General features: G+C 36.6%; 1 protein-coding gene across 9 annotated transcripts in view; it reads left to right on the top strand.

Annotated features, from left to right (window-relative positions):
• The window catches only part of DST (dystonin), a 421,009-nt gene that overhangs the window by 356,901 nt on the left and 39,792 nt on the right, over positions 1 to 24,316 (top strand). For 8 of the 9 annotated variants that reach the window (XM_023755570.1, XM_023755569.1, XM_023755575.1 and 5 more), the window contains 12 exons: positions 5,220 to 5,339; positions 5,519 to 5,626; positions 7,295 to 7,513; positions 10,670 to 10,873; positions 12,481 to 12,712; positions 13,604 to 13,830; positions 15,277 to 15,399; positions 15,517 to 15,618; positions 18,292 to 18,393; positions 20,338 to 20,511; positions 21,136 to 21,291; positions 24,083 to 24,280. In XM_023755570.1, the coding sequence (XP_023611338.1) occupies positions 5,220 to 5,339; positions 5,519 to 5,626; positions 7,295 to 7,513; positions 10,670 to 10,873; positions 12,481 to 12,712; positions 13,604 to 13,830; positions 15,277 to 15,399; positions 15,517 to 15,618; positions 18,292 to 18,393; positions 20,338 to 20,511; positions 21,136 to 21,291; positions 24,083 to 24,280 (1,965 nt within the window). Of the gene's footprint in view, positions 1 to 5,219; positions 5,340 to 5,516; positions 5,627 to 7,294; positions 7,514 to 10,669; positions 10,874 to 12,480; positions 12,713 to 13,603; positions 13,831 to 15,276; positions 15,400 to 15,516; positions 15,619 to 18,291; positions 18,394 to 20,337; positions 20,512 to 21,135; positions 21,292 to 24,082; positions 24,281 to 24,316 lie in introns of those variants that run through there. The other variant, XM_023755573.1, reaches the window with a different exon arrangement.

Raw genomic sequence — 24,316 nt, 5'->3', positions numbered from 1 at the left:
GACAGGGTGAGGATATGTGCCTTGAACATGACTTGGTAATTTTTAAATTTGTAGATTTCATGTTTTGTCTTGGAGTAACCTGGTTAAATTAAACTAAATTTTGAATATATGTTTTCCAAGCAAATTGCTCTTAGGATGTTTCATCTTTTGCCACATTAAGGTTGTTTACATAACCGATCCAGATCCAGTACCTTAATAATGTTACTAGAGGCCCGGTGCACGAAATTCGTGTGGGGGGGCCGGGTTCCCCTTAGCCCAGCCTGTACCCTCTCCAATCCAGGACCCCTCAGAGGATGTCCGACTGCCGGTTTAGGCCCCATCCCACAATCCACGACCGCTGGCTCCTAACTGCTCACCTGCCTGCCTGCCTGATCACCCCTAACTGCCCCCCATGATGACCTGGTCACCCCCAACTGCCCCCCCTGCCGGCCTGGTTGCCCCCAACTGCCCCCTCCCCCGCTGGTCTGGTCGCCCCTAACTCCCCACCCCCACCCTCACCCCCCGCTGGCCTGGTTGCCCCTAACTACCCACCCCCACCCGCCCGCCTGGTCACCCCTAACTGCCCCCCCTGCCGGCCTGGTTACCCCACGCAGCCTGTTCAGTTGTCCGTTCAGTTGTTTCGGTTGCAACGGTCGCTTAGGCTTTTATATATATAGATACCCTGCTTTTTGGAAATCAACAAATGCATAGGGTCTTTGTGAACTGTCAGGCCACTATCAGAGAGTGTATTGGCTTCCAAATATTGACATGAAAGATGTCCAGGAAAACATCAAAAGGAATTAAAGTTCGAAGACATAAGGGAAGGGAGCATATAGCATGTCTTTTAGTTAGCATGTACTTTCTAACTGCCCTATATAAGTTTAGTTTTTTTAAAAGCTCACACTGGCGTGGATAGGTTTAAATGTTAATCTTATATCACAACCGCAGTTTTGAAAAGACGTGTCATTAAATTTTGAAATCATAGGGCCAAGAGCCTTATGTAAATTTGAGTGATTTTTTTATTTATTTGGGAAACAATTGAGCAGCCTCAATTATGTGCAAATGAGTGACGACTGTATACATTTAGTGCTACCAGTCAACTAGCCCCCAAATCTGACTACAGATTTGTAGGCATTGATATTCTGAAGAAAATACTTTTTTTAAAAAAGAATTGACTCATTTATTACTTTTAGGAAAAATTGGAGTGGACAAGGCAGCTTAGTAAACAGTGATGGTGAGCTTTATAAAATAAAAAAGAAAGAAAACAGAATAAGACACTTGCTTCCTAACATTGAATGCTGTTTTCTGAGTTAGAAACTACATATTTTTACATGTTAAACCTACACAAAGTAACACATCTTTGTTGCTTTCTTTATTGAATTGCAAGTTGAACCAAACAGCCATGTGGAAATGGGAAAGGCACTTTTGCTTAAGAGATGTACAGACTTGTAGCCTGAATTCTGACTACAGCAATTCTTTAAACCTCAGAGAAGCTCATTGCTGTCCTTTACCTCTTATAAATGTACAATTGTCGAAAGTTGCTAAAACGTGTCCATCTCCTTGGGAGTTCTAATTGCCTGGTTTATTTTGGCAGACCATGTTACCCCAATATACAGGCACATATATTGGTGATTTGGGTGCAATTAAAATAAACGACTCATTGGAATCAGCCATGGAGAAAAATAACACCATACCACCTGTTTATTTCTTTTAAAGAACTTAGTTACTAGAAGGAAACCTCTCCCACGGAAGTGAGATTTGTTTAGACCCGCCAGGTGTTGGGGTGGGAAAATATGGGCTGTGTTATGAATAATGTGCAGCAAAGTGGAAGGAAGTGCTAATCAAAAGAAAGTGATAAGATCCTCACCAGGGGAAGGGAGGGAAAGGATGTCCTTGAGGTTAAGGTTCCTTATCACTCTCAAACCTCCATTGCCACTCAAGAGAAACTTTCTAGATAAGTCCGAAAGCAGTTTGTCCGAGATTGGACAGATGTTTAAATCGTAAGTTAAAACCTACCCCTTATTAACTGTTGTGGCATTTGAGCCATTTTTTGGTGCCATCGGATGAGTACTTTTAGCTCACGGAGCCCAAGAAAAAAGGGCAAAACTGGGCAACAAAGACTGCGGCCTCTAGGGTTCAGTCAGACCACGTCGGTTCAAAGCTCAGATCCAGCATTTCCTAGCTGGGAAATCTCTGGTAACTCAGTGAACTTCTTCTCTCTGCCTCAGTTTTCTCGGCTGTAAATGGAGTTACTGGTAATACATTATATAGTTGCCAGGATTAAAAGAGAGAACACATGTTAAGCACTTACTGTGTTCAGTAGAAGGTTGGCTGTTAGCAGTTTAGAGAGTGAATTACAGGAATATTTAGAGATAGCCAAATAAAATGTCTTTTTTTAACTTGTAAAACATTCTGAAATTCTAGTTCATCTATAATAGTGATACCGTTGTAATTAACCTAGTTATTAATAACAGGAAAGGAGCTCTAGTAGCCAAGGTGGATGACTAGACTCCACCGATGATGCATACTATTAAAGTATTTCCCAGAATGCAGTTACGGATGCTAAGATTATCCACAATTCATTTGAAGTCACTTTTTACTACTTGTATGAGCCATGGGCAAATTTATTAAAATTTGTCTGGTAATCTTGCTCTCGTGTTGCTCACATGTAAAATAAGCAGTTTTTATGGTTCAGTAGAAATACCCATGTTCAGCAGTCATTTAAAAGAGCCACAGAGCTAAATAAAATGCCTTGCTTAACTGTAAATTGCTTAATGTAGACCCTGTGGCTATTCCATTTGTTGCTAAATAATAAATATTTGTCAATTTAATTTAAAAAAAAATCCAAAGACAGAGGGGAAATTTCTGCTGCAAGGCTTGTTTTCTTTCAGCAGAGCAAATATTTGCCTGGGTTAAAGAAACAGTGTTTGAGTTTCAGCTTTCCATTTTGGCAACTTGGATGGTATCATCATACTGTTTTTCATTGGCTACTTTTTTTTTAAAGAGAGGGAGATGTGGTATTAAGCTAATATTAACACTAACAGCCTGAATTTCTTTATTAGGACTGTCATATAAATACTAAAAATTGCTTGAACACAAGCAAGAGGGATGTTGTGTCGCTTTATTTTTTCAGGGACCAGCAGAAGAAAACAAATCATTACTGTTGAATTTTATTCGGATATCTTTTGCACTCAGGTAGAAGGCCTGGACTGTTTTTTTCAGATCTGTGGTCTTTAAGTGAGTCATGTAATGAAGTTCTACCTTGAAGTTCCATTGTACAGTATATGGCTTTAAAGCTAATAATCCATGCATAGAAGACTCTTGCACTTGTTTTAAAAATTTTTTAAATTTTTTTGGATGACGTTGATTAATAAAATTATATAGGTTGCAAGTGTCCAATTCTATAATACATCATCTGTATATTGTATTGTGTTCACCACCCAAAGTCAAGTCTCCTTCTATCACCATTTGTTCTCCCTTTACTCTCTTCTACCTCCCCCACCCCCCTTCCCTCTGGTAACCGCCATGCTGTTGTCTGTGTCTATGAGATTTTTGTTGTTGTTTTTTTGCTTAATCCCTTCACCTTTTTCACACAGCCCTCCCACCCTCCTTCCCTCTGACGGCTGTCAGTCTGTTCTCTGTATCTATGACTATGTTATTAGTTTGTTATTTTGTCCATTAGATTCCACATAGAAGTGAAATCATACGGTATTTGTCTTTCTCTGGCTGGCTTATTTCACTTAGCATAACACATCTGCTTTCTAACCACGTTAGCTAGTAATCTATGCACAGAGGACTCTTCCATGTGTTTTTAAAGGAGACTTCTTTTTCCACATCTGAAGCTGCTGAATTAGTCAATGATTTTTTTTCTTTTTCACTCCATCCTCTCAGGAGTCTGCATAATGTTGCATAGACTCTTAAAAGTGTGAATTCTTTTTCAGTCTAGTTTCTTATCCCCACCCTTCTCACTCTCCACCTAATTATCCCCCTTCCCCCTTCTGGATTTCCAGGTTCTCTTAAAAAATTAGAAGGTCTGGCAGTACTGGACTTGAATACTCACAATGTCCATTCCCTGTTAAATCTTCCAGCTGAGGCAGTTGTTAGTTGCCATTTGTTATTGGTGCTTGTGGTGTCACTTACTCACTTTACTTGTACATGATAAGTGCTTGGCCCTGGTGGGCATTGGGGCTTATCTGATGTAAGGTATTGAAAATGGTCATGCTCTCTGACTTGGTAGTCTAGGAATCTACCCTAAGGAACTAATTAGAGATGCCAATGGAGATTCATATACAAAGATATTCATTACAGGGTTGTTTATATAATCACACACAAAAATGCAGAGACCCTAAATGAAAATATCCAAGTATGCTAGAATACAATGGTGTTATTTAAAAATCACACATAAAAGAGCATGCCATGGGAAATGTTCATAATAAATGAAAAAGCAGGATATGAAACTGTTAATACAGTATTATACAGACCTTTACAAACCTTTCTCAACTCCTGGAAGAAAATTCACTAAAATACCAATGGTATTCCCTCTAGTTTTTAACTTTCTTCTGCATATTTTTCTGTATCGTACGAATTTCTACCATGAATTACTATTATAATCAGGAAAACAAAAATCTCTTGAAATATTTAAGAAAGCTCTTGAATATATTTTCTATTATTAAATGAGATGTAGTACATGAGTCATTTGGAGACATACTCTATGTGTAGAAACACATTATACATACATTTATACACACACAGATAATAAAAAACAGGAACGGGAACATTTCTTTCTCTCTCTCTCTTTTTTTTTTTTTTTTTTTGCTAGGAATTGTATACTTTGATAGCAGAATGCTACCTGCATATCATATGGTTTAAAGTGATGAGGAAATGATTGAAAGATGGTGTTCAGCTATTGACTTTTATAGCTGTCCAATTTGGATAGTGCTCCGAGGGAGAATATGTTTGTGACTACCAGAGGAAGGCAGCAGTGTTAGGTGTCCTAAAATCATGGATGCCATGCTGTGGATTCAACATGCTTTAAGAGCTTGTGTTTAATTACTCTGTGAAAGTTGTTTTCCTTTCTTTGTAACTTCAATCATTATCATGAATCATTTCAGGATGCAATGAAGAGATAAGCTCAGGTTTTTCCACTTGTGTAATAAGGATATTTAAAAGATATGTACATAGGTATTTTTCTGGCACCAGTTACAGGAACTTGCTGACCTAATTATTTATCTTTTGTTTAGTTTGACCAAGCGGCCGATGCCGAGATATCCTGGATTACTGAAACAGAAAAGAAATTGATGTCTCTGGGTGACATCAGGCTTGAGCAAGACCAGACGGCCGCTCAGCTGCAGGTTCAAAAGGTGAAGGGCATTTCCAATTACATCTCCATTATCTGCTCGGCTAGAAAATGTGCTCTCATGCTTGACTTTGCTGAACTCCACTAGTGTAGCTTGATATTTTCAGCTACTTTGCCTAATTGTTTTCATTTTATTCTTACACTCTCTTTTTTTAAAAAAATCTTTGTTTTTGTAAATCACAGGCATTTACCATGGAAATTTTGAGACACAAGGATATTATTGATGAACTTGTTAAATCTGGACATAAAATCATGACCACGTGCAGTGAAGAAGAAAAGCAATCAATGAAGGTATAATCTTGTCTCGGTGACTGGTAGTGACACTCTTGAATAAAGGCATCTGTTGAGCTTTCAGCCCTAGGAAAGCACTTTTCCTTTATCCACAGCTGCCGTTTAAACAGCTAAATCATTAGTTGCAAATAAGGCATTTTTCAAGCTTCAAGAATAACAGTGAAAGGAGTATTCCTTAAGGGAGTCACCCTGGGGCAATCTTTATAATATACAGAAAAGCTATTCAAATTTGAGCCCTTGATTAACTAGTGTGCATTAAGCATTCAATTAATGTTAGCTGTATTAGTGCCATTATTATTGTTATAAATTGTTATTATAAATGTCAACTGTTGTTTACATACTTCAGAAACATTTGGGCCTCTTGAGCTGGAAGAAAAACCAGAGTATGTGGTTCTCTCTAATGCTGAAATCCATGCTGTAGGAAGTTACTGTAAGCTGTATAGGGGGGAAAAATGAGCTGAGTAATTCAGGAAGCATCCAGTTTATGTAGTTTTAATGATTCTTTAAATTGATGGAAAACCAGCCGCATTATTTCACATTCTGACATCTGAACAGCCTAAAGAAATTAACACTTCTAATAGGAAAATATTCCATGGCAAAAATTAAATTATATAAATGCCTATGCCTAAGATCCCATTTTAAAGGGTATGCATTTCTTTTAAGATATAACATAGATACGTAATACAGTGTACACTATATATTAATACTTTCTCTTTTATTTATCCTCCACAATGGTGATTTACTTGTTTATAATTTAATCTTTCCTTTATTATTTTTGTAAAGATTCTGACATGAATAGCACAGGTCATCATGAAATAATTTCTGTCATTCTGTGGTTCATTAGACCACTGTTGTGCTTTATCTTCTGCTATTAGTTTATGATGTGGATTTATAACCTAAATCACTGTGACCACCCCATGAAATCAGTGGATAGCATAATGTTCTACATTTATTCTAATATATGTAATTAATTTTGCTGACTAGCAGTTCCTCCTATAATTTCATTAGTGAAAGGTAGTCTTTTTTTTTTTTTGAGAAAGTAATGTAAATGTTGCTAGACTCAGGAGATGTTTTCTAACCTAGAAGACACTGAATTTTGCTCATTATGTTTAGAGAGGTCACTGTCTTACTTATAAAAATTTGAGGCCTTGCTTTTGTGTTTATTTATATTTTGGTATTTTTCACTTAACATCTTTTTTGTGAAGTTATGTCATTAAATTCCATGATTTTTAAATGATTGTGTAGAATTCTACTATATGAATATATCATAATTTACCAGCCTGATCTCTAATCATTGTACTTTTAAAATGTTCCACATTTTTGCTATTGCTTACATATGTATATGTATAGGTGGTTTTTTTTATTGTGTTAAAAACACTTCATATTAGCAGACACTGGAATATTATTCAGCCTTTAAAAGGAAGGAAATCCTGCCACATGCAGAAACATGGATATGAACCAAGAGGGCCTTTCTTTAATTTAAAATGAACTTTTTAATACATAGTAACAGTTAAAATATAAATAGCTTTTATTGATTTATTCCTTTAACATACATTATTGAGTGTCTCCTCGGCACCAGGAGTCTAGTGCTGGACCAAACGTTCTTGGGTACGTGTGCTACTTGGCCCACCTCACCAGTTACACGCATTTCATCATATTTATTTCTAGAAAAAACTGGACAAGATATTGAAGAACTATGACTCCATCTGCCAGATAAACTCAGAGAGATATCTACAGCTGGAACGGGCACAGTCCCTGGTTAACCAGTTCTGGGAAACATATGAAGAACTTTGGCCATGGCTGACAGAAACACAAAGAATCATCTCTCAGCTCCCTGCCCCAGCCCTTGAGTATGAAACTCTAAGACAACAACAGGAAGAACATCGGGTAAGCTCCATGTCAAAAGGAATGCTGTATTCCCTACTGAAAGAGTCATGATTTTTATGATGTTTTCCTAAATATAGTTAGACATCTTACATGAGTAGGGCATTTTAGCAATATTCTGTTCTGGTCTGCACAGTTCGCTTACCTCAGAGTTGCTTACCTGTTATCCAGGTTTGCAGTGAGAAGACTCATGTGGAAAGATCACATTGTGTATGTCATTAATTATATCACAGCTTTTATGGGATGGTATATAGCATTAATCATCTGGGTATAAAAACAATTTTCATTTACAATGTTAGAGAAATAAGCCTTTGAAGCACTTTTAATTTGTGCATCTTGATTGCTTTTAATTTATATATATTGACTAAGTTTTATATTTTATATGTAACTAGAGGCCCAGTGTGGGTGTGTGTGTGTCCACGTGCATGCACGCATAAAGTTTAACTCAGAATATATTACATGATTGTTTGAAGTATCTGACATACTAATCTTGTTTGTTTACTTTCTCAATGTATTGGCATTGCAGAATATCTCTAAATGAAGTATTTATTTAGAAGAGAGCTTTAGAGAACACTATCTAATAAAAAATGGAAAGTTTATGGAGTTCTATCTAAATCATTCAACAGGAGAAAGACTTACAAACTATATAGAATTTAATTGAATTTAGTGTAAAGGTTTATTTGTGACAAAAATCCTGATGCCTATCCATTGGATGATTTTTAATATAAAATGTTTCATGGATTTCTTCTACTCTGAGGTGAATTTTGAGTAGCTATATTATTAGCATAAAATCAGGTATTGATTTGAACATTTCAAAGTTGAGTTAATATTTTTGCCTCATTTTTAGCTTTCAAAACAAATTTATGATTTTCTCTGTAAAAGGAACTGTAGAACTGTGTAGCCAAGTCTTCAAATTGTTCAAACTACATTTTTCAGACTATTCGCCCCCTCTAGAGTGGCTGTCCTCTGTAACTTCACAATATCCTCTCCAGCTGTTTTTGGAAATACCTTTCAATTCATTCTAGCTAGGAATGAAAAATGACTCCAAGAGCCATGTCACCAAATGGTAGATATCTTGAAGTTACATTAGGTATCTCCAGCATACGTAAAACTGGACTCTTATGGTAGTATAATGCTATCAGGAATCATTTTGTTACTTATGAAGCAAAAGACATCTCCTATGGAGCTCTTTCTCCGTGCACACACATACACCCACGTAGGCACCTAGTAGGTCTTCTCTTGTCTGTCATGAAATGGTTTTACAAAGGCTCATCTCACTGCTTCCCAAGCAAAGGTGTCTCATAGTAGTGCTACACAGGTGAGACCTACTTAGACTCTAGCAACTCAAGAACTCCTAGATCTCTCATGTTACTTGAGAGTCTCTTGATAATTCAGAGTGTGAGCTTGTTTTACAAACATGCCTTATAGAATATTGAAACCAAAAGGTGTGTAACACATTTCTTTTCCATGAGATTGTATGTTAGCCAATATCACCATCACCACCTCTGTTCTGTAAAGCAGCATGAAAATACGATCTAACAGTATGAAACAAAAATAAGAAAATCGCAGCCTGGACCATCCAGGAGCTAGACTGCAGACATGACCTTTTCCACATTCTTATGTGCAACATGTTAGATTAGATCCCCCTCCTTTTGTAAAAATTCAATTTGTGTTTATTTAGCTCTTTTGCAAAAGAGTTTTGAGACCACCTTTAGAAATACTTCAAAAATAGTATATTACATTGGAGATGGTTAATGATCTAATGAAATTCTCTCACTTTTCAAAAGAATTTCTTGATTTTAGTGGGCACTTTTAATAAAAAGTGGTATGTGGCCATCCTGATGATTCTTCTAGATGAATGATAGAAATTAAAATATTTGCAGGATAAGATCAGTAGCTTATCTTTAGACTGTCTTCCCTGAATATAATTTATCTCAGAGAAGCTTTTATTTGGATCTAGTTAGCAAACAGTTTGGAGAATACCTGAGAACAAGGAACTGCTGATTAGGGAACCAAATGAATAATGTGGAATAAATGGAACACTCCTCAATGCTTTATGGAGGTCAGCCTCAGAGAAACCTGCAGGCAATGACTGATCTTTCCCCTGGGAGTGGCTTTGGATTTGGCCCATGAAATTCTGCCCAGTGGAGGCACTGGGTTCTATGGATTGTAGATATTCCAGATTTATTTGTCTCCCTAAAAAGAATGGGGCTTCATTTTGATTTCACACTCACTCATTAATATCATTGTGTCAATTGATTAGATATTGTTCAATGTATTCATTTAACATATTTTCCTTAAATACATCTTATAAATAATGCTCAGTATACAGCTGTGTATTTGATAGATTGATTACCCTAGCAGTCTTTAACATTTAAAAGTAACTACAAATAGTTCATTCATATGTATATATTTATGTCATATATCATATATGTACATAGACTAGATTAATACATATATGTGTAATATAATATACATGTACATACTTTTTATATTGATTTACATATAATTACAATGCTTTGCAGGCTTACCTCACCTAATGTAGCCTTATGTATAGTTTTTTTCTTCTCTCAGCTTTGTGGCTACCTTCTGCTGAGGTTCTTTCTTTATCCTTCCTTCCTTTTCCTTCTTTCCTCCTTTCTTCCTTCCCTACCTTCTTCCTTCCCGCCTCCCTCCCTTTCTTCATTTCTTTCTTACTTCTTTTTTTGCTTCCCCCCCTTCTTTATTTTATTTTAATTAATATTTGTATATATTATGATGGTGCATAAAGAGACACCAAGAGTTATGGCTTAGTCTCTGTATGTTGGGGACATATAGTAAGTTCAGAATCTTTTTATGTTATATGACCCTTGGCTAATACTCTTGTCAAAATATATGATGGTATAAAATGCATAATGAACTAGAATATGTTCTTTCCCTCAACCAACATTTTGCATGTGTCCTTAAAGGGACTTTGACACGACCGAACTGTTGTTTAATCTTTGTGTCAGGGGCATCTCTTTCTGGCAAAGAGTTGAACGAGCCATCGTGTATTAAATGCCTTGTGAGGGGAGGGTGTTTGTTTGGAGTTTCCTGCCAGCTGGATGCATTGGGGTTGTAGACAGCTGTAATATGGAGGTGTGACCCTCAGATACTGAGAAGCTGTTTGGTTTGTTATAGCAACTGCGAGAGTTGATAGCCGAACACAAGCCTCATATAGATAAGATGAACAAAACTGGGCCACAGTTATTGGAACTGAGCCCAGAGGAGGGCTTTTCTATCCAAGAGAAGTATGTGGCAGCTGACAGCCTTTACAGTCAAATTAAAGAAGATGTCAAAAAGCGAGCTGTGGCCCTGGATGACGCCATTTCTCAATCTACTCAGGTAATGATGTGCACCAGAAATACGATTGGGTTCTTTCAACAGCAGGGCATGGAAAGACATTTCCCGGCATCTCCTGATTAAATTTCAACTAAAATCATTTCACTACATTATCTCTGAGTGTTGATATCTTCATCTCTCAGAGGTGGTGTTTGCTTGAGTCTAGTCCTTATTTTTCTTTGCCTGCTTGTAGATATAATAAAAAATAATTTTCAATGACTTGAGAAATACAGTTGTCCACATTGTCCAAATATTTAAATATGTCCATCCAGAATAGAATGCAGTATTTGCCATTGGGAGAAATAAAAGAAGGTGTTATTATCACTATGAATGAAGCACTCCCAAGAAGGCAATAAGAAAGAATTGAGCAAAAAAGAAAAATAAAAGAGAGAGAACTCATGGACATGGACAACAGAGTGGAGGTGGAAGACAGCATAGAGGGGATACATGGTGATAGAAAAAATGAAATAAAATAGAAAAAGAAATAAAGAGTGAATGATAGGCTGAATATGAAGGAAAAATATAAAGTTGAAAAATGGTATTTTATGTTTTTGATGATATCTTTTTTAAAGAAGTTACCTTCTAAATTACCTGCCATTTCTATTTTCAAGATTTGTTTTTTATTATTAAATATGCTGATATTTAGTGGTCCATCTTCTTTTTTTATATATATATATTTTATTGATTTTTTACAGAGAGGAAGGGAGAGAGATAGAGAGCTAGAAACATCGATGAGAGAGATCGATCAGCTGCCTCCTGCACACTCCCCACTGGGGATGTGCCCGCAACCCAGGTACATGCCCTTGACCGGAATCGAACCCGGGACCTTTCAGTCCGCAGGCCGACGCTCTATCCACTGAGCCAAACCGGTTTCGGCTATCTTCTATAATGTCGAGTGAGTGATGATTCCTTTAATGTTGAGGATAGTGTAGAATCTATGAATGAACAAGTTTTTATAACTTTGCTTCACTGTCTATGGTAACTTCACAAACAAAAGTTTAAAATTCTTACATTAATCTGATTATGTGTTTGATCATGAATTAAATACAAATGTTCATTTCAGCATCAAACATTTTCCCATTCAGGAATCTTATAACTTAAACTCCTTTAACCAAAACTACCCATGAATTTCACATTTATTAATATAACTTTTCTAGGATGCCAAAAGAATCAGTAAAAGTGAATAAAAAAATCCGTTTTGATAGACAAACACCCAGATTATTTAACTTACTTTAAAACATTAATTTGGATTAAGATAAAGTGAAGCAGTAGATGAAATGCTGTCAGGTGTCGTCCCATTTATACATTAAAATATACCATTTCTTAATGAATCACAGAGTTACTTGTTAGAAGCAATCCAGTTTACATAAGTAGTGTGGTGCAGAGAAGGCCATGTCTGTCTGACTGTGAATCATGGTTTCAGGATGTCTTGATACACCAGCTGGATATAATTTTTTGGATGGATCTATCAACAAAAGGACTAAGATTTAGTTCTTGATTGTGACATTAAGTAGATGTGGTTTTGTATGTGTTTGTTTTTTTTATTTAAGTTTTCACATTGGGTATCACAGATCATTTTCCCATAAGTGATCCCTTTATGTTACCACCAGTTCCATGACAAGATAGACCAGATTCTTGAGAGCCTGGACCGCATCGTGGAGCGCTTGAGGCAGCCGCCCTCCATCTCTGCTGAGGTGGAGAAGATCAAGGAGCAGATCAGTGAAAACAAGAACGTGTCGGTGGACATGGAGAAGCTGCAGCCATTGTATGAGACTCTTAAACAGCGGGGAGAGGAAATGATTGCTCGATCTGGGGGCACTGATAAAGACATATCTGCCAGAGGTAATCATTTCAGGATAGGGGAACAATTGAACTTTACTCTCAAAACAATTCTAACTGTTCACACTGTTTACCACAGTCCAATTGCATATCAGGGTGCCAGATTTTAGAAAAGGTATTACAGATACAACGTGTTTGGGGTTGAAGGGCTGTGTACATTAATCCCTTGTTAATGTCTTCCTGTGTTTGTAAAATAACCGGTTAAATACAAAGTGTGCCATTATACAAAAAGCACACATTCTCCTGACCTTTGAAGCCAGTTGGTGAAAGCATAATACCAGTAAGACTAAACCTAAGGATTGTTTTCCTCATTACTAACTACAATACCTTACCTATAATGGATATTCTATCCCACTTAGCCACAGAAATGGCAACCAACCATGACCGCAACCAGCCATTCTAAAAGATATGAGCTGGGCTCAAAAGAAAAACATCCACAGGTTAGTGGAAATTCATGTTAAGGGTACTCTAGAAGCAAGCCTGGAATACATATCTTACATTGTTATATTCCTGGGACTGAACAGACATCTGTACTCTTGATTTGGAGACCATAAAGAATATACTTAGGTAGTTATTTCCCTTTCCTTGGAATTAAGGAGACTTGATGAACTTGAAACTAGATGGACGTAGGTCTCCTGTAAGCTCACTTGCCCTTGAGCATCCACTTTCATCAGGAAGAGCCGTCAGCCAGGAGGAGCTGGGTGTCCTCAGATCTCACATTTGTCTGGAATAGGCTGTTGCGCCCAATGGTACTCACAAGACTGGGATCAACCAACATTTGGTCCAATTTTAGATACCATATTGGATCACCGTTTCAGTGTGAACCAAAATGTTCTGCTTTCTTGCTGAAATAGGACTAACATACTGCCTTTTTGATACTGTTTCGCTCCATAGCTGTTCAGGATAAGCTTGACCAAATGGTTTTCATTTGGGAGAACATACACACGCTGGTGGAAGAAAGGGAAGCCAAACTACTGGATGTAATGGAATTAGCAGAAAAGTTCTGGTGTGATCACATGTCCTTGGTCGTGACCACAAAAGATACTCAGGATTTCATCCGGGATCTGGAGGATCCTGGAATTGATCCCTCCATAGTGAAACAGCAGCAAGAAGCAGCAGAGGTAAGCAGAGTATCCCATTTAAAGTGAAGAAATAAGTTGTAGTATGTTGTAAAGTGAATTCCTTTGGTAAATATTCAAAATTACTCTATTGAAATTTATATTTGGTTCTGAAAGTGGAATGCATAGTGATATAGTAGGAGATTAGCACACCACAAATTTCACTTAAGACAGCATATATTTTAAGATTTTTCTTCATCCCTACTGCTTCAGCCTTATTTCAGGGCCTCATCATCTCTCTTGTTTTCTGAAGTAATCCAAAGTGATACCCTTGCCTGCAGTCTCTTTCCTTGCCAGGCCTCTCACCCTGCTGCCAGTCATCTCTCTTGATCTGCTCTTACTGTGTTGTTACTTCAAACCCCTCAGAGGCAGCCACTGCCTACGTATAAAGTCCAGACTCCCTAGACAGGGTCTGGGCCTTTATATGCCAGCCAGCCCGTGTGTATCCAAAGCCATTTTCTTCTGCTGCTCCTATTGTGGTGCACACAGGGGCTTTCCCCCAAACTGCTGTGCTCTTTCCGGCATCTGCATCTTTGCACATTATATTTCCTCACCCTAGAATGTCCTTCCTATCACTCTTCTCGCAAATCCCACTCAAACTTCAAGATGCAGTTGGGTAGTTACCCTCCATGTAAAATCCTTTCTTGTTTCCTTAGCAGAGTTAGTCGGTGTTCTCATAATACTTCCTCAGGCAAAGGACTCTATGCATAGTATGACTTATCACTAATTATACCTTTGTCTGTCTTAATGAACTCAAGCCCCATGAGTGGAATAGTCATATACCCTTTTTTCTTTGTATGCTCAACCCTACTTTAGGGCTTGTTTTATGCTTGGTAAAGGTTTCTTGAATTAATAAATACTTTTAACCAAGAAGATAAAAGCAAAGGTAGAAGACTGAATTTCTGTTACAGGTTTTTGTTTGTTTGTTTGTTTTATTTTGTTTGTAGTTTACATGTACTAGGGTAAAAATATAAACCCAGAGCTAGATTACCCTAAATCTGCTAAGCAAATACATTATTTTGTATGAGGTCTTTGAACTCATGTTTTACTTATGCCTATTTTAAATGTGTATTGTCAAACAAGTCAGTTTGAAAAACAAAATGTCTTTCTAAGTTTTATAAGTATTGTTGTGTTGGTGCTTTAAAAAATTGTTCTGGTATTTGTTACATAGAATTATTTCTTAAATATTGCCCTTTTAATAAACATTTGATATTTGTTACTCAAAGGATGCTTTTATTTCTTGAAAAATTTCTTCTGTTATCTTGCAGCCATTTGACCTGTTATCTTTCCTCACTGAAAAGATTTATTGCAGACTTAGAATACAGAAAGAAAATGAAAATTGATCATAATCCCACCTCCTAGAAATAACTACCATGAATGCTTGTGTACATCTTTTTAGTTTTAGTGTGGTTTTGCTTAAAATTCTACGGCTGCCATTTCTTATTCCAGGCCATCAGGGAAGAAATTGATGGGCTCCAGGAAGAGCTGGATATAGTGATTAACCTGGGCTCCGAACTCATCACCGCGTGTGGGGAACCCGATAAACCCATTGTCAAGAAGAGTATAGATGAGGTACATTTTCTACTCTTACCAGAATGCTGTGTTTAAAGGTTTCATTCGCTAAAGCATATTGGATAGAAGTAGTTAAAAATGTATGACAATAAAGGAGTCCTAATGTTTATATTGTAGTTAAATTCAGCATGGGATTCTCTCAATAAAGCTTGGAAAGACCGGGTGGACAGACTGGAGGAGGCGATGCAGGCTGCCGTTCAGTACCAGGATGGACTGCAGGTACGGGGATTAGGGTGTACCTGCCGGGAGAGGGAGTCATGCTGACCGATGTCTCCACATCTACACGTTGGCACCACCGGGGACTGCAAGGGTGCGTGCAGTTTCCTCCTCTACTCCAATCCATGTTTTGCCTTCAGAAGGTATTTCTGGCACTTGCAATATATGTAGATTTATATACACATTTAAATACATTTTTAGACACACATTCAGTGGAAAGAAGTATTTTGATTTTTCAAGTGAAAGTAAATATTCCCTCACAGAGCATTATGCTAAGTGAAATAAGTCAGTCAGAGAAAGATAAATATCACATGCTCTCACTCATTTGTGGAATATAATAAACAACATAAACTGATGAACAAAAACAGATGTAGAGACAGAGAAGCATCGATCAGATGCTCAAACCTCAGAGGGAAGGTAGGGGTGGGTGAGGGGGAGAGATCAACCAAAGGACTTGGATGCATGCATATAAACATAAGCGATGTATGTGGACAACAGGGGGTGAGGGTGAGGGCAGGATTGGGGGGATGAGAAGACATTGTGGGGATAAGGACACATTTGTAATATCTTAATCAATAAAGGGAAAATAAATTTTAAAAAATATTCCCTCACAGTCTTTTTCATAAATGGCTCAGCACCAGGCACTGACATGGACCTGCATCTGAGTTCTGTGCTACAGCTGAGTGGAGTAAGATGAATGCAGTAAACACCATCTAAAATATCACCAAATTTCACTAAAGTCAGAAGTAAAGAAATTTGATTTGAGGCCAGTGTTCCCCATGAACAAAAATAGATTTCTATTTTATTATGTCATAATCTGTTGTGTAAAAAGGGTTTTCTTCTTTTTTATGCACATCATTCCTTTTAAAAGCTATTTTCATGTCCCTTCCAGGGTCTCATTTAGTTTATTAGCCATTTTAATGTGTTTTTTAAAAAAATATTAAAAATTATCTTGTCAATTGAGGCCAACCCAGGGCTGTTTCTTTCCCCACCGTCCTTAACTTTATTCCATTTTCTATTGTTAAGGCTGGCAAGAGTTTAATCTTTCTTCCCTCCTACCTTATGGAAAAAGCCTTTCTAAGTATTTCCATAACACCAAGTGACTATTATTATTAAAGCTCAGATGGTAACATCTTTTCCTTTTTATTATTCCACTCCATTTCTATATTTATAAAAATAAATAGCATAAGCCAGGCTTTATGCCAGCTGAAAGGCGTGTTGAATTTGGAAATAGATGAAAAAATTCACTACAAACAAGACCTTATTCTAACTTTCCCCTTCCATAGCCTTCCCTTTCTCAACCAGAGTGGTAATTCATTGGTTAGATATCCGTGACTAGTAACTAATCAAGCTCTAGCTCTCGGTCTGTGAGGACAGGTCATGATTGTCACGTACTTTAGGAAGTCGTTGAGTTGTGCCCTCCTTCATGGCTAGAGATGTCAGTGTCACCACTTGCAACCATTTGACCTCAGGAGCCATGAACCATAGGAGGCCACAGGCTAGACACCATGATTCATACAGGCTCATTACCACTGCGGCGAAAACAAGGCCCATCGTAGGTTAGCAGCATCACCTGTGGGAATGAAGGGCACCCTGACTTACTAAATAGCTATGGCTAGCTGGAGCTAGAGGTCGGAAGCGCCAGAAGTTCCAGAGGTTTTGAGGTTGGTTGTAAAGTAAAATAAATTTTATTTCCCAAGTTGCTGCTTAAGTTCTTAGAGTTTATCAATGGTAACTTTAAAACAGATATTGCCCTGGTTGGTGTGGCTCAATGGGTTGGGTGTCATCCTGTGCACCGAAAGGCTGCCAGTTCAAATCCAGGTCAGGGCACATGCCTGGATTACAGACTCGATATCTGGTAGGGGGCAAGCAGGGATCTGTGTTTCGCTCTCACATGGATGTTTCTCTCTCTCTCCCTCTTCCTTTCTCTTTCTCTAAAAAAAAAATCAATAAAAAATCTTAAAAATAATACCAGGTATTTCCCAAGGATTCCCCCCTACTGTATGGTCTGGCAACTTCATTAAAGTGCAAAATAATTTTGTGTAGTCAATACCTGAAAAAATCTGAGTTGAGCCTTTTTAGGATGTTTATATTACCTAAAAATAACAAGAAAAATAGATTTTGAAGTCTATGTTCCAATTCAGAATAATAGTCTTACTATTAATCATTATATCTGCAGGATTTTAACACTAACCTAATTGATATGGAAGGGTTTAGTTGAGCCAAATATTTATTTTCCTAAGTGACAAATAATAAGTTTCTTGACTATTTGGATACGTAGATGAGTTTGAATCTTTTTCTTTCAACATATTTACACACTCTGCTTTTAGGGGGACATAAGAGAGTATAAAGAATTTTATTTCCTGTGATTGCATTTACAAAACTTTTTTTCAAATGGGCATTTAAAGTTCTTAACATTCTAAAATTCTATAAAATAGAATTTCCTTTGTAAACTTGGACACATAATTGGAGGTGACATCTATTTCATATTTTGGACAACTGGTGCAGTATATTGCAGTTTTTACCTATTGAGATGAACGATCTTTATTATTTGTAAAATAGACTCATTGCATAGTATCTTCACAGGCTTATGATTGTACTTCTCTATATCCTCGAGATATTGAAGCAGTTTCAGATGTACTGTTATAATAACACGTGGACTAATGTGTTTTTCAGGCAATATTCGACTGGGTAGATATTGCAGGTGGTAAATTAGCTGCAATGTCTCCGATCGGAACAGATCTTGAAACTGTCAAGCAGCAGATTGAAGAGCTGAAGGTATGGCTGAGGGCTAATTTGTCAAAGACTTTGTTCCCATTTTTAAGTTCTTGACTCACAGGATTCTCTTTACGTAAATGGGTTTATTTTACATAATTGAAGTATTACATTTTGATTATGAAACTGGTTTAATATAGTACCTTCACCTACTAAACAGTATATGTGTTCCTTAAATAAAGAATATAAAATACTAATAGTTTTCTTCTTATTAAATCAGTATCTGTTTACTTTAGAAAAAAATCAGAAAATACAAAGAAACAAAAAGGTGGCTTTTTTGGCCACCCAAACTGTTATGTATCCAGAGGCAAACACATTTGAGATATAATTTATAGCCTTTGACATATCCTCCCGTGGGGGGCAGGATGAGGTATAGGGGTCATGTGTGTGCTTTATCCATATGTAGATAATACTGTAAAGATTTTTATAGCTTTATTATTCAATAGTCTATTATTGTCAATATACATAGAGCTACATTTTGATTTTCTTCATTGTGTTCAGAATAATTCATTTAGTCTCACAGGCTGAAGAACCACATATAGGATGATTGTGTTTTTCAAAATGTTTGTTTTGTTTCTTATTTTCCATCTGCTTTCCTCTCTAAATTTGTTTTGGGGGATTCTTCACCTCCAGTTGTTAAAAGGGCTGGACTGTTTCCTCTTTGAATTCCTCTGTGCTGATCATTTATCAAAGTGGGATCGGCGATTTCCTTCCGATTTTAAGTGTCCATCCACAGACACATCACACCATTTCCAATGAACTCTGTTAGATTTTTATATAAAATTATGATTTGGCTTTAAAATTGTAGCATTTTCATCTCCAAGCATGATATAGAATATTTCGTTTAGAAAAAAAAGTGGGGATTTTTGGAGAAGTTTACTGTTACCATCATTAGATTGGTGTTTTTTTTTTTAACTTTTTTATCTGATCATATAGAAACCCATGATATATTGTATATACTCTTATGGCTGTGGAGGGCCATTTATTTTAGTCATTTGCATGTATGTATCTCAGTGGTTTTCATATAGCAGGTGGGTTAGGAGGGCTCTCTATGAAATGAGGTTGTCTGAGATTGCATTCCAGTTCATTCACTTTACTAGCTAAACAATCATGGGAAAGTTATCTAACTGGTCTCACTTCTATGTCCTTAGTTTAAATTGAGAATAAAATTATTTTCTTTATTAGTTTATGGAGAGTAACTTATATACATTAGTTACTATTTTTTAATTATTATTTTCATATGCTTGAAAAAACTAAGGGGCTGCTTAGTTATTACTTACCATTTAATTATTTACTATTATACATTAAATATTTTATGAAAGAACAGTTTCCTATTACAAGCAACCATTTGTTAACCTGTATTGGTTGGCAAAGGCAAGATTACTAATATGTGTCAGTAAGCACTGGGAGAGAGAATAATGTTATTCTGAGTCAGCAGTGGGTGAGTCAGAGGGAAAACTAAATATTAAATGAACACAACACAGCTATAGAAAACAAGATGTTCAGTGGATATAATATATGTGTATATTTTTGAGGAATAAATATTAATTTGAGTTTCTTAGAGATATTTTTCTGGGTTTTATATATGTCTATGACATTTTGCTTTCTTCTTTGCTATAATTTCAAAATTCATTTATTGAATATATATAATTAGACATTGGAATAAGTTTAGCCCTGAAATTTGTTAATTTTTTATTGTAGAGTATAAAAGTGAAATATCAAAGTTATAGAAATATCTTTTCATCAGAAAACATTGAATAAAGAAAAAATTCCCTTTTTTTCTATAACTCTTTTATTGGTAAACTGTGTCTTACATTTTAATTCCTATTCACCCCACCCCCCAATAAGGAGTATGAGTTAGAATACAGGTCTAACCCATAGAATTATTTTTGTTTAAAGTTATGGACTTACAGCAAATTTTTCTTGTATATCTCTTTTAAAAAATAGCAATTTAAGTCAGAGGCCTATCAACAACAGATAGAGATGGAAAGACTGAACCATCAAGCAGAGCTTTTGCTGAAGAAAGTAACAGAAGAAAGTGACAAACACACTGTTCAAGACCCATTAATGGAACTGAAATTGATATGGGATAGTCTGGATGAGAGAATTATCAACAGACAGGTAAGTACCAAGACTTTTGTTAAGAATTTATAAAATCCCAATTTTATGTATTAATGTAAAATAATTATTAAAAACTAAAATTAGGTGATTACATAAACTTTGAAACCCCTAAGTTCTCTTATCTATAAAAGGATAATATGCAAAGTGTCCCCTCGAGAGTTCGACCAGGAGACTGGGAGTTCGATAGCTCACTATGAGGTGTGCTGACCACCTGGGGGGGGGGGGGGGGGGGCGTGGCACGGAACGAAAGAAGGCCCCGGCCGGCAGCCGGCAGCTGGGGAAGGGAGGCCCTGGCCAACAACTGGAAGGAAGGCCCAGGCTGGCAGCTGGAAGGCCCCAATCGGCCCTGATCGCCAGCCAGGCCTAGGGACCCTACCGTGCACAAATTTCGTACACCAGGCCTCTAGTTTCATTAGAACTCTCTCTGCCTGTCACATGCCATTTTTTAACCATAAATCGTTTCAGACTTAGAATGTAGAAGTTTATGATAATTGGGCTTCACTGAATATGCTTACAGACTTATGCTGTAGGAAGCATTGGTTCATTGCCCTTGTTTTATAAATATATGTTATTCACAATATCACGTTCATACATGGGTTTATTTCCTCTCCACTTTTTCTGTAGCATAAGCTGGAGGGCGCCCTGTTAGCCCTGGGGCAGTTCCAACATGCTCTGGACGAGCTCCTGGCGTGGCTGACACACACTGAGGGCTTGCTAAATGAACAGAAACCTGTGGGAGGAGACCCTAAGGCCATTGAAATCGAACTTGCCAAGCATCACGTACGTAGCTGTGGTTGCATATTATGTTTCTTCGCTATGCATTTCCAGTTTCGTCAGTTTTTTTTTAATGTTTCTTTATGCATTCTTAAATTGTCATTTTAACACAAGTTCATATTTGAATTTGTAACTAAAGGTTAAGCTACTTAAAACACACTTCCTAAAATATTATAAAAATGTTTTTCTCATTGTTCAAGGGAATTATTATCAAAAACAGCAGGGATGGGAAATTTCTGGCTGAATTTTACCAGGGCTGCATGCAGGTTTAAATCCCTGATCATACCTGTCGTCAGATTAATGTGGCAAAGTTTCAAAAGTTGTTGAGAATAGCCTAATAAGTTATAGATTCAAAATGTTATTCCACTGCAGGTTGTGTGTTTTTTTCCTCTGCCCACCCTGATCTCATTTGCTGCTTGATTGGCATGTCTAACATACTTCTATCGGTATGTCTCTCATTATGTTGAGGCTTGCTTTTCTGGCCCTTTGTCCAGCTTACTTTTCATTGGCTTTGTGTTCCTAGTCTTTTTCTTTCTGAATTAGGTTTTTAACATATTATGTTTAAAAGAATGTTTATGTCCTGCACTAGATTTAAAGCTTATAAATTGAAAATTGAGATCTTCGCGATACAATTTTATATTATTGTTATCTTTGTGACACTAAATTCCCTTTCTTAAGTTACTAGGCTTACTGAATATAAGGTTATGTGCTCAGTAGAGTTTAGCCTGACATTCAACAGCCTTTCATAGAACCTTAACATTCACACTAATAGTGGTATCTTAATTAAGGTTAGGTCCTAAGTCTTAACCTTAAGTAAGATTTTTTTTATTGTCAAATGGAAAAAGTTTATTTTACATATTTAGTAGCATTTAAAAAGTAAAAGGTATTTTTTAGCACTCTAAGATTATGATACGCAGTTTTTGACTATTTGTGCTTTAGTTCTCCTTCCATACTTTTCCCCACAGTAATTTTTCCCTAATTTAAATTTCTTTCTTTTTTTTTTACCTTGTTCTGTCTATATTTGTAGTCATTGCCCAACCACATTTGATTAAGAGGTTATATTATACATCATTAATATTTTTAATTTAATGTCTATCTTATACCATGGCTAAGAGCAGTAATGACTGGTGAGGCTGACTCTGTATATAAACAAAACGTGTTTATTCTCATAGTGTGAGTTTATAGCATTTACAGTCCATAAACTTAGCAATTGCCCTAAAAGGTCACATACATCAGTGACGGGAACTTTGGAGAATACAGTAGAGGTGGAAAAACGAGGCACTCTGACCCAGTTATTTGGGTGAGGGTTGAGTTAGGGACCTTTTATTTCTGTTTGTTTATCTTTGAGCAGTTAAAAATGGATCTCTTTCTCCTTTCATTTCTCAAAGGTCAAAAGTTAAAGGACTTAGAATTGCCAGCACAATTGTTGGATGAAGGGAGGAAATGTTTTCATCCTCTCCTGCCTTTTTCTCTGGCTCCTAGGCTGTGGCTTATATAGGACTTGGACCATTTAAGAGAATGAATTTTTTAGAATTATTTTTTTTTTGTCTACAAAGATATTTAAATCTGACCTTTTAAAGGTGACTCCTAGTGTTAGCATGTCAGAGAGCATGCTTATTATAAATGGAATGTAAATGCTATAAACTCACAGTATGAGAATTATAAAGAAGATTCATCTTACTCAGTTGATTTTTGAAAATCACTCCCTCACCAGATGCTTCAGAAAATGAGTATATACAGTCAGAGAAACAGTGATGGTAGGTGGGTGGTACCCATTAGTGAAAATCCTTCCGGGTCCAGATGTGAGATATCTTACCTAGGACGGGAGGTGATGTTTCTTTTCTTTCCCATGGATAATCCTGAGTCAGTGAGTGTAGAGAAGGATTATTATCAATTTTTATTAATATTCGAGGAAGGGTTTGTCTGGTTCTCAAAAACAAAACTACAGTCTTCTTCAAAGGAAACTATTACTAAGCTATATTTGTTCTTTAGAGTGTAATTCTTATCATTCTTTTCAGTATAAGAAAATTGATCTTTTTAGGCTTGCAGTTGCATTCTGTACTAAACCACTTGCCTATGCTAGTGTCATTAACCCATTCTAGTATTTCCACTGTGTAACAGAATAGGAGGACATTATTTGCTGGGATATGTAGTAAGCATCTCATGTGTATTTTCTAGTAAAAGAGTAGCTCAAATTTGGAATGTTGGGCTTGAGAATCCCCGATATACAGTGAAATAAATCTATTTCCCTTTAGTGTCAGGGCCTCCTAAGATGCCTGTCAACTTAGTAGTCAATTCCAGCACCATTCCAATGAGAGGAGATAAAAGAATATTCTAGGATAATTTTTCCCTTCTAGAGTGCTAATTGTAAACCTTAGTGCTGTTTATCTTAGAAATGTAATAATTTTATATTTGAAAATGGATATATAGAAATAAGTACCTCTTAAATTGTTTACTTACAACATTAAAATTAAGGTCAATTAAAATGAGCTTGAATCATATGGATACTTTCAGAGCCTTTTAATTATAATGTCATATACTTAATGTCATCCATTGCAAAGCTATTCTAATGGGAAGAACTTGCAATGGTCTCACATAATCATTTCAGGGGATGTTGGTAGACAGGAAAGCTACAAAGGTAAGGGAAAAGAAGTCCATCATTTTAAAACTTTATTAGTATTAAAATTCTATGTAGATGATGTCTTTTGTTTCAAAACCAGAAAAGAAAACCATTGCACTAAAAGGGATGTTAACATGTTACAAACTAGCAACCATAGTATTATCTTAATATTTTCAGGTGCTCCAAAATGATGTATTAGCTCATCAGTCCACAGTGGAAGCTGTTAATAAAGCAGGAAATGATCTAATTGAATCAAGTGCAGGAGAAGAAGCAAGCAGCCTTCAGAACAAACTAGAGGTTTTGAATCAACGCTGGCAAAATGTTTTGGAAAAAACAGGACAACGGAAGCAGCAGCTGGATGGTGCCTTGCGCCAGGTGAATGAGAGAATACTTTCTGAAACTGTCTATAGT

Source organism: Myotis lucifugus, unplaced genomic scaffold (genome assembly GCF_000147115.1).
Source record: "Myotis lucifugus unplaced genomic scaffold, Myoluc2.0 scaffold_80, whole genome shotgun sequence".
NCBI classification, from domain to species: domain Eukaryota; kingdom Metazoa; phylum Chordata; class Mammalia; order Chiroptera; family Vespertilionidae; genus Myotis; species Myotis lucifugus.
Note: the sequence above shows the minus strand (reverse complement) of the source record. Positions and strands in the feature narration are given on the sequence as shown.